The sequence below is a fragment of the Calidris pugnax genome, unplaced genomic scaffold (genome assembly GCF_001431845.1).
Source record: "Calidris pugnax isolate Ruff unplaced genomic scaffold, ASM143184v1 scaffold435, whole genome shotgun sequence".
Taxonomy (NCBI): Eukaryota; Metazoa; Chordata; class Aves; order Charadriiformes; family Scolopacidae; genus Calidris; species Calidris pugnax.
In genome coordinates this window covers 1,573,515-1,584,320 of record NW_015091240.1, presented here as the reverse complement: position 1 = coordinate 1,584,320, position 10,806 = coordinate 1,573,515, and the positions used below count along the sequence as shown (strand labels likewise).

At 46.9% G+C, this 10,806-nt stretch overlaps 1 protein-coding gene across 1 annotated transcript in view; it reads right to left on the bottom strand.

Annotated features, from left to right (window-relative positions):
- The window catches only part of CDKN1C (cyclin-dependent kinase inhibitor 1C (p57, Kip2)), a 17,827-nt gene that overhangs the window by 4,710 nt on the left and 2,311 nt on the right, over positions 1-10,806 (bottom strand). Inside the window, exon 3 of the mRNA XM_014959931.1 lies at positions 10,081-10,304. Coding sequence (XP_014815417.1) covers positions 10,081-10,304 — 224 coding nt within the window. The remainder of the gene's footprint in view (positions 1-10,080; positions 10,305-10,806) is intronic.

The following is a 10,806-nucleotide window of genomic DNA, read 5'->3' as shown; positions in this document are numbered from 1 at the left end:
TCCCCCCTCTACCTGCCGCGGGCCGGGGAGGCGGCAGCTGAGTCTATATAGCTGGTGGGTTATAATGGGGCTGTCCCCCGGGGGGGAGGACCATAAAAGAAACACGTTTCATTTACAAGTTTCCCCCAGCTGGCCCCCGACTTTCATCCTTATTCCCTTTCTGGAGAGGGGATGGGGGGAGATGGCTCCCCCCCGGCCACCCCCCTCCCTTTTCATGTATCTACCCCAGGCCAAAATCTTCGCTTTCACTTCGAAATCCTCGAGCTTTCCCAGTTTAAAGGCAAGAGTCATGGGGGAGGGGGGGGTAGGAGACAAAAGCTCTACCCTCACGGTTTTCCATTTTTTGGGGGGCCATGGCATCCCTGATTATCCCGTCCTCTCTATCATCCCCAGGGGAAAAAAATACTATTTGCTTCAGAAATATATTTTCAAATAACACACCCCCACACCCCCCCCGAAGCCCACCACCCTCTCCCCCCGAATTAAATAAACAGCATCTGGAAGCTAATATATCACCAAATGCCCCTCTCTTTCTATTTTTTTTCTTCCCTATTGTTTAGGGCTAGGGCTATAAATAACGTTTCGGTTGGGTTTTATGGACGAGACACGTTTCTAAGGTGTTCCCCCCGTTACACGGCCGGAGCGGGGTGCGGAGCCGGGGGTGCAGCGGGACCGCCCCCCCCGCCAAGCCCCTATTAACCGCCTATTACTGGGGGTGGGGGCAGGGAAGGTGCAGATTTAAATGGTCTCTTCTCTCCCCCCCCCCCCCCGCACCCACCATCCCCCCCCCCCCCCCCCCGCTTCAAACGCAGACAATTTTGATGAGTGGGTTTTTGTCCGGATGGTTTGTAATGGTGCCTGTTTTGGGGTGTCCCGGGGGGTCCGGGAAGCTTTAATTCGCTCACAAAGGCTCATTTGCAGGTCAATGCCATGGCACACTCGCCTCTCCCCTTTGCCTAAATCTCCTTTTGTTCCCAATCGCCTGCTCCTCATGCCAGATGGCCGCGGAAAATGCTAATTTTCTCTCTCTCCCCCCCCTTTTTTTTCTTTTTTTTTTTTTTTTTTTTTTTTTTTTTTTTTTGCATTTAATTGCGGCCCTTTGCAGATGGGGGCTGTGGAGTGTGTGCTTCATTCAAATGAGGTTTGCTTTTTGGTTTCCAGGCACGTTTCTAAAAGTCCGATCTGAGTCAGGCAGGGATTAGTTTGACAGGGAAGTGATCAGATTAAAATCCTTGCATGAGCTCGGCCTCCTCGCTCCCTCCCTTTAAAGCTCTCCTCCTTCCTCGCCTTACCCGCCGCTCTCCTCCCAGGAAAAAGGCAAATCTTTCTCTTTCCTGAGCTGGTGCAAGTGATTTGGGGTGGGAGGCAGGGTGGATTTTGCCTGAATCTGGGGAGGATTTCAGGGAAAATTCATCTTCTTGGGGAAATGGGAAAATAAGCTTCCATTAGCTAGCATCTTGCCATCACTAAGGTCATAAAGCTGGATTTGGTATGAAATTAAGTATTTTATCTCTTTTAAAAACTTCCGTTCAGAAAGGCAAGTGTTGGTGTTGATGGGAAGAAGGGAACAGGTGCCACCCTAGATCTGAGTGGGGATGGTGACCAGGGCAGCCACGGGCAGCTGCCAGTAGTACCCCGGCACGCAAACCTCCCCGGTGGGGGCCCGACAACCTCCATACACGTGGAGCAGAGAAGAGAGCCACCAAAATGGGTTGGGAAAAGATGCTGACAGAGCTGTGCTCTCCCGCTTAGGGGTCTCCAGGATCTTTCTCAGCTTTAGTAGAATAACCTTGTCCTCAAATTGGGTCTGTGGCCTTTGAAATGCCTTAGAAGCAGTTGCACCAGAATGCTTGCTCTCACCACGGAAAAAAAATGCAAGAAGAGCAGAAGGGGATTTTTTTTCCCCTTCTAAATGAAACCTAGATAGTACTTGCAGGATTGCACAGGATGAAACCCAAGACTCCTTCCTGTCCCCTTTTTATCAGGGCATAAATTAACTCTGCCTGTTGGGAATGGGCTGCTGCAGCTCAGCTGTGCAGAACTAACCCAGGACAGGGCCATGGGCTTGGGCTGCCCCTTCTTGTGGGTATTTAAGCCCCTTACTCAAGGCTTTATAACTTAGGAGTAAGGGAATGGGGCTGTGCTCCTCTTCTTCAGCAGCAGGATGGTTTTTCCCTTGGGGCAGGAGATGTGGGTTTGGCTCCTGGATATTCAGCTAAGAGAGTCATCCAAGGCAGGTCAGCCAGGTAAGCATCCTATTTGCTGGTCTGTTAACTACAACAAGCAGAGCTCCTGGTTCCTTTCCCCTCAGCCATATTTTAAGCCACTTCTGTGTTTTGTGTGTCACTGGATTTGGAAGTGGACTTTGCAGCATAATCCCTCAGCAGTAGGAAAGGCTCAGGGATCTGTCCCAGCTGCCGATGAGACTGAACATGGGTTAGGCACCACCAGCTCCTTCAGCTGGACCAAGGCTGGGGACCAGGGGACACACACTGGCGGAGCTGTAGGATGGCACCTTCACAGAGCAGTAGCAGCTTGGCAGGGGAGAGTTGCAATCTGGGCTCTCTGAGGTACATGGGCCTCTTAAAAAAGCTAAAAGTCTGTTCCTGTGATGGAGGGGAAGTGGAAAAAATATATCAATGTCAGAAAGCCATTTAGCAGTGTAGAGAGACAAACTTATCAAACAGCTTATCACTTTCTGTTCAGTCACAAATCTACATTCTATTTTTCCTGTATGGTTTGTTTTCCTAGAGCAAGATGCTGATGTTTTCTTGCTGACTTGGGAGCATATTAGCCAACAGCTGTGCCTGACTTTTCCTTAGCTTTCTGGCTTAATTAAAGCCAGCCTGCAACGCTGACCCAGGTGTTGTGCATGCTGGCAAGCTGCTGGCACAGACACCTGGATCCACTTTGCCAGGCTGGGTGCGTTGCTCTGGAGAAACAGTTGGCTGTCAGGTAGTACAAACTGTTTATATATCTATATAGATACATATACTTTTTAAACTTTTGGGTTTTGATGATGTTGTGATTTTTGGAGTTAAGGAAAAGCACCCACTAAAAAAATCATCATCCTTTGTGATTTGATTGTCCCTTAAGGGAGAAACTGCAGGCTTCAGCTTTGGGACTGGGGTGTGTGGAGGAATTAGGTGGTGCCTTTGCCTACCAGGTAGGACTCCAGATTGGGGGAGGGGATGTGGGGTATGTGTGTGCTTACAGTTCACTTTTTGCCTCTCTTACTGCTGGGGAATCATAGCTCTGGATGGAATTGATCTGTTAAAAATTGCCCATTGCACTATAGTGGATATTAGGGCTTAATAACTCATTGTGAATATGGTCTAACATGGAAACAGCCATTCCCTTTGGGATAACTAGCAAAAATAAAAATAAAACTACAGTAAACAAAAGATCTAGCTCTACTATACCTTAAATCTTTAGTAATTATTTCTGTGGCTTTTTTTTTTTTTAAATTCAGGGAGGAGCAAATCCCATATATTCTGGATTTTTGTTTAAATTAGGTTTGTTTCTCTAAGAATTCAAGAACATTTATTTGCTTAAAGGCTTGCCAGTAAAAAGGCCCCAGGTCTAATCCCCTTTCTGCTACACACCAATGAAACTTAGGAAACTCTTTGACTATTGACTTTTTCACGTGGAAACCGATCTGCTGAAAGTGAAAAGAACCCATTTCTTGGAGGGGGGAAGAAAAACCTCTGTGAAACTCTGTTTTGAAGAAGTCGTAGTCCTTGGCCTGTGGAGTAGCAGCAGAAGCAAAGGCTTTTTGATCCTCAGATTTGTAAACTTGTAGACATAATAATGCCATTTCTCTAGTGTTAGCAGGTGTCCTGTCTGGAAGTTGCTGCCTCAGCCTCCAGCAGAGCTGGGAATTAGAAAATTGTCTGTCTTTCCTGAACCGTGAAGTGCTGCTCTTAAATAAAGGCCAGGTCAGATGTTAAAGGGACATTCTTGTCTCCTGAAGCCGAAATAATCTACAGTCACGTCGAGAAATGAAGGCATCCTCCTCCCAAAATGGTCAATCTCTTTATCTCCCATTATAGTCCACAGGGTCAAGAAAAAAACCCTTCCGCGCTGAAGTTTTGCAATATTTCTCCTCTGCCTATAATTATTCTGGTTCTGTGTAGCTGAATTTCAGGGAAATATGGTTTTAATTCTCTTCCTCTTTTTTTCCCTCCCCCCTGTTGTCCTTCCTCTGACAGAATAGTTCAGTGAATACAGACCAAGCTTCAAATATAAATTCTGTATTTTATCACTGCTTATTAATAGCTCTCAAATGAAATTAGGTTTTTTTTAATTATTATTTGATAGGGTTAAAGAGAATTTTTACAGCAAGTCCTCAAAATCCGGCACAGAAATGAAACCAACAAGGGCATCTTTTAATTTGCAGCTAACTCCATCTGACAAGGTGTCTTTGTGCACTGTGTTTAATAGATGTTTAGTAACAGTGATTATTATGGAAATTATTCTAAAATTTCCTTCCGTATCCCCCTGCAGAGGTGGCTGCTGCCACAGCTTGGAGTTGTGCTCTCCCTCGTTGCACACCTGACAGCAAACACAAACTGCTTCTTTTATCTTATTTATGCTGTAGAAAGGCTGTGTCTGGCCTTTTCTCGGGGGAGCACCCCAGCTCAGGAGCTGTGCTGACAGGGAGAAGGGCTTCCCTCTGTCCCCCACTAGCCATGCGCTGCTGCCCCACTTGTACCCCTGGGTGCTGGAGGGGAAATGTGAAATTTGGCAGGGGGATGGACTTTGTGTCAGGGAAGTGCCTTTTGCCACCCAGCACAAATTCCCCAGCGCTGCTGAACCCCTGTAACATTCAATAACCTGCTGCTTTCCCTGGGCTCCTCAACCCCTGCAGCGTGGGGCATGAGCATCCCAGCTGGCAGAGAGGAGGGGTGAGAGTCTGGGAGTGAGGAGGTGGGTTTTGGGTACCACCACACCCTTTCCAGCAGCTCTCTGGGCAGAAAAGCCTGGTTGTAACAGCTCCAAAAGGTTTGGTTTTGGCACAAAAGGTGGGCTTCTTCCTTTGGAGAGATAGGTGTTTGGATTCCCTTGGTTAGCAGGATAAAGGAACAGGTTTGGCCTAACAATGTGCAGATGAGAATGGAGAACCAGGCACCGGTATTCCCAGTCCTGTTTACTCATGTATGAAAGGAAAACCTCAAAAAAAATTTAAAAAATCCAACGCTTTTGGGACCACCAGCCAGTGGATAGGAAGCTGTACAGCCCTAGCAAAACTGAAGCTTCATTAAGTAGAGCCACGTTTGAAAACCTCTTGAATGAAGGTCCTAGGAAAACCAGGCTTTACTAAGCCAATTACCCTGGATGTACAAAACCAACTTAATTCATACCCATTGTTTTCCGGAGTAAATTGCTGTAGACCTCAGGTCCCAGGATGTATCAAGCTGCTTAATGTGACCCAAACAGGGACTTTTCCTCACTGTCAGATGCGATGGCAGTGCTGTATTCTTGAGAGAGGGTGGTTTGGGTTTCATTTGTTTGTTTTTAAGGTGGCTGGTTTGCATATGTATTGCCACCAGCCCTCACAGAGAGCAGCGTGCAAGAGGCACTGTGTGCTTGTGTCCCTCTAACCCAATATCATGTAAAAATGGCCCTGATCAAAGCATCTTCCAGCTCTGAAAAACTCTTCTGCTTCCCCCCACTTCATAGCCAGGCACAGTGGTGATTTCCTAGGCTTGCTGTGATGGCAAAGGTGATGAGAACCACAGTCTAGGGTTGAGGTGCTCATCTGCAGGAGTATGGGAGGTTGTCCTGTCTCCCCCCTTGTGGAGAGATGGCAAGGGCAAGGGTGGGACTGAGAGGTGACAGGCAGGTGAAGAAAAATGTGGCCTTTTGAAAAGACTTGTTAAAGCTCTGGTAGTGATTTCTGTTAGTGTAGAGGCTTGAAAAAAAAGAATAAGAATGTTTTTTAGGCTCCCCGAGAAATATTCTGGTGTGTTTGATGTGGAGCAGGCAAGGATGAGGGAAGACGGGGCCTTGGCTCTGCCCCCTTGTGTCTGTGCACGATGATAAAATCTTTTAATTAAATGATCACATTGAGTGCACAGAGTGAACAGTGCTTGCTTAATGAGCAGTTGCTCAATTTTGTTTTTCTCTCCATTCAATGGATGGTGCTATGTCTTATTAACTGCACACTATTCAAACCTTGCTCAAAGACATTATTAATTTCCCCACCGGATTTATACAGTGCTGCTCATGGCAGTATCCGAGAGCTTTCCAAACATTAATGGATTAAAAAATAAATGGTGAGTGGTATTATCCCTATTTAATGATGGAGAGCCAACATAAAAAGAGATGGGAGATAATAATTAATCCAGAGTGCTTGTCCAAGGTGCCCCATAGCCATGCCCTTCTAAGCCCCAGGCTTCATCTGACCAAAAACACATGCAGAGCCCAGTTCTTGGTGACCCTGGCTGCAGCTGTGGATGCTCAGTGCCTTTGCAAGTCACACCCAAGCATCTCCTATCAGATGCCCAACAAAGGCAGGCACAATTAGTGGCTGCTCGCAAAAACTTCAAGCACCTTGCACAAAACCTCTGTTGCTCAGGGGGAGCCAACTGCCCTCCAAAGAATAAAAACCTGCATCCGACTGTTGGTGTTGGATTAAGCAGGAAAGCATCCTACAGACCCTTGCTTTACTTTCTCATCTTCTCTGGCAGTTTAACCAGCAATTTCCCATGCCACACAGCCCAGATTCATTCTGTAAGGGAAAGTGCTGTGTGAAGTTGGTAGCCTGTGTCCTGGGGGAGGAAATGGTGTGCGTGCCTGTGAAAATGCACCATGAGCAAAAGATCTGGGCTGAAATAGTACAGACAGATCAGGCACCTCTGAAGCTTAAGTGTTTCCTTCCCAATCCCCACTCTGAGTGTAATAGAAGAGTAATGCATGTGCATGAGAGAGAATGTAAAAGCAAATCTGGTAGCAGAGAATGAGTAATCTTGGGGCGATGTGAAGCCTAATGACTCCTCAGCAGGGCTGGGGCATTTTAGATCCCACACTGAGCTGGGCCACAGGGATGAAAAATAGAAGATTATCACTAGCATCCATCTGTAGATGAGTTGAGGGGAGAATCAGGACACTACTGGATGAATTTCACGGCTGTTTGTTGGAAGAAGAGGTGTGTTGGGTCCAGGCAGCCTATGAAGGAAGGCACATAATATAAATATAAATTAATATATAATGCAGAACATAAAAGTTGTGGCTTGTTCCCTTTTCTCCCTCACCTCATGCACAATGGCAGAATTTTGTGCTCTCTGCCCAGCCTCTTCCATTATATGCCAGCCTCAGCTGTGCATCTGTTCCACCTGTGCCCTGTTATCCCCATCCCAGGTGTTTTCTGGTGCTGCCCCCCCCCCATCCCTGTCTCCTGTTCCCTTTCTCTGCATCCCCATCACTATCCCATAGATTGGGAGCCTGTGACATCATGGATGCAAACACGAGACTGTACAGCCACCATTGCCCATGAGTTTTCCTGGAGCAGAGGCTTGGTCATGTGAATTGGGGAAAGTGGCTCCAAAATTTAGTATGTTCTGTGTTTAAAAGAGTGTGAGCTGCTTTTTTTCTTTTTTTTAATCTCATAGCAGGGCCTGCGTCAGGGCTTTTACATTCCACACAGCTCATCTAATTAGCATCTTTCCCCTCTTTCCCCCATAAATTTGCCCCAGCAAAAGTTTCTTAGACATATATAGCTAAAAATCCCCCTTGGTTTAAAAAATGGACAAACAAAACCATTAAGTCCCTTTTGTTTGGAATTTTGCCACTGACACCAAAAGAGATTATGTGGTCTTTAGTACTAGAAATTGTGTAATAGGAAAGGAGATACTTGATTCTCCTCCTTTCTCTGTGAGTCACAGAATGATAAGGGGTTGGAAGGGACCTCTGGGGATCATCTGGTCCAACCTTCCTGCCAGAGCAGGTCCACCTAGAGCAGGTTGCACAGGAATGTGTCCAGGTGGGTTTTGAATGTCTCCAGAGATTGAGACCCCACCATTTCTCTGGGCAGCCTGTTCCAGTGCTCTGCTGCCCTTAAAGTAAAGAAGTTCCTCTTCATGTTTAGATGGAACTTCTAATCTTAAGTTTGTGCCTGTTAACCTCTTGTTCTGTTACTGGGCACCACTAAAAATAGACTGGCCCCATCCTCTTGACACCCACCCTTTAAGTATTTATAGGTGTTGATCAAATCCCCCCTTAGTCTTCTCTTCTCCAGACTAAAAAGACCCAAGTCCCTCAGCTTTTCCTCATAAGAGAGATGTTCTTCATAGCCCTTTTCTGTACCCTCTCCAGCAGTTCCTGTCCTTCTCGAACTGGGAGCCCAGAACTGGACTAGATACTGCGTGATAGGAGAATAGTCAGAATAACAGATATAATCCCATCCTTTCATCATTCAGAAAGACTTCTGGTTTGTGTTTTGGCTTGCTTTGTTCCAAAAATTCTTGTTAGGAAGAACTTTTCTGAGAGGGTACAGGCTAGTGAAAGGGAAGGCATAGGAAAACAATGGTGAGTTTATTCTGCATCAATAAGTGACAAGGTGGCTAAAAACCACAAAAAATCCAGTTCCCTCATTAATTATTTTATACTCTCTGATTAGTTATTTCATGTATATATGTGTGTGTGCTTGTATATATGCATGCAGTCTTCATAACTGTTTCTCTGCTCTCTCATGGTCAATTGAATTTTACGTCTCCCCACGTGCATCCTTTGCACAGCTCTCCCCGTGTAGCCATCCTACCAAGCAACCGCAACTCATTGCAAGTGAATTGGGCATTTAGTAGATTTATTTCATTTCCATACACAAACGTAAGAAATTATTCCTTAAAAATGATGGGTTTTTTCCCCATTCTGTTACCTACACCTCCTGCTCATTAGTGACAAATATTTGCTCACGAAGTGGAAAGCAGCTTTTTGTTTATTTTAAGTGATAATAGAACAAGTTTTGGCGCGGAAAGAAAAGTTGCGGCTCAGAAGGAGAATGATTCCCAGTGTCAACCATATGTTGCATTCATCTAACTGAAGTGGCTTAATTACTGAGAGATGTTGCCATGCTCATAAAGATAGCGCTACCCTTTTTGCCAAATTGTTTGTTGATAATTGCATTTAAAAAAAAAAAAAAAATCTGAAAGACTTTCTCCCGCTACGCTTCCCTTCCAGTCTTCCTGCAGAGCCCTTTCCCTTAAGGAACCACAGGATTTGCATGGAGAGGTGTTCTTATGAAACAAATCTCTGGAGGTTCAGCAACATTAATGCTCCTGTCTCAGTCTCTCTCGGGGCAGCTGAGGAACCGCAGTAGCCAACCTCCAAAAGCGCGGCTCTGCTCCCCAGGAGAGGGAGCGGTGGTGATTTGGGGCAGATTATTCCTCTAATTGCATAGCTGACTTCAGCCTGGGATTAAGGTGGCTCAAATAACGACCTGACTTTTTGTAGCTGTAATGAGCGGCAAGCTAGGTCCATCAAGAACCCTGATATTTTGAATCCTTTCCGAAAATATTCCTGTCCTCAAATCCAAAGTGGAATTTGGGATTTACCGCTAAGGAGTAAGTGGGTTGGCGGTAACAACCAGCAGCCTCCCTCCGCTTCTGCCTATGCATTCTCATGATAAAGGGCACTTTAAAGCCCCTCTGACAATGAATGAGTCCTAGTTAAATATTTCAAGAACTTCTTTACATGGTTTCCTCTGATGCATGTACTGTTGAGACATCTGTCTTCCGTACTAATAAAGTAGTCTAGATTTAAAATGAACTTCATTGGATTGCTTTGAAACTATAGGCACATATGGTTCATAATTAGCTGGATATCTCTTATAGTTAAATGATTTTTTTTTTCTCTCTCTCTCTCTCTCTGTCGCCCATTCGCATCAATAATAGAAGCAAACAAAGTTCCAATTGTTCCCTGTTGCGGGACATTATGTGCCTGAATAAATGGATGTTGGCTGTGTCTACATGGATTTGCCATATGGCTACAAAGGCCGAAAGAATAGGGGCAGTGTGCTTTGTGCCGGGGCGAGGAGGGCCGGCCGGGCTGGGTGGGGCAGGGCGGGGGGCGGCCGCACACCTTCCCGCACCCCCGGCACAGCACAGCACAGCCCGGCCAGCTGTGGGATCCCACCCTCCCCGTGGCGGGATGGAAACCCACCGGCTCCTCCGGGGTGATGCCCGAGGACTGGAGTCACCGGCTGTGGTGAAGAGCCCCGTGCCTGGGCAAGAGCCTTCCTCCCCAGGCAGGCCGGGCACACCTCAGGGGCAGGCGGCGGCTCCTCCAGCCGAGGTATTTGGGAGCTGGGAGCAGGGATCTTTCATTGCAGAAAGTCCTATTATGAGTTGGGGGCTGGGACAATGGAGGTCCCAAAGGCACCTGCTTTCATGAAAGCGAGAGAAAAGCCCATAAATCCTGGAGGATCCAGCTGCCTCACTCCGGGTATTGTTGGCTTTCACAGGGAAAGGGAAAAGCTATTTTTCTTTTCAAAAGGGGGGGGGGGAAATCGTATTGAGTCAGCGGCCACTGATGCGGGCGCGTAAAATAATCCCGTTCTGATTAAGCGATCACGGAGCTGGAGGTAATCAATGTTACTTTTACAGCCAGGAGCGTTTGGCCGCCGTGACGGGGGGGCAGAGAAGAGCACTGCGGGGGCGAGGGGAGGATGATGTGGATAAATCCCAAGCCTTATTCACCCTGCGCCGTATTCTCTCGGCTCCCTCCCCCTCCGTGGAAGAGCATCATAGCAGAGCTCAGAGGGCCAGGGAGTGATGCCCTCGAGTGTCCCCCCCACCCCACCCCCCC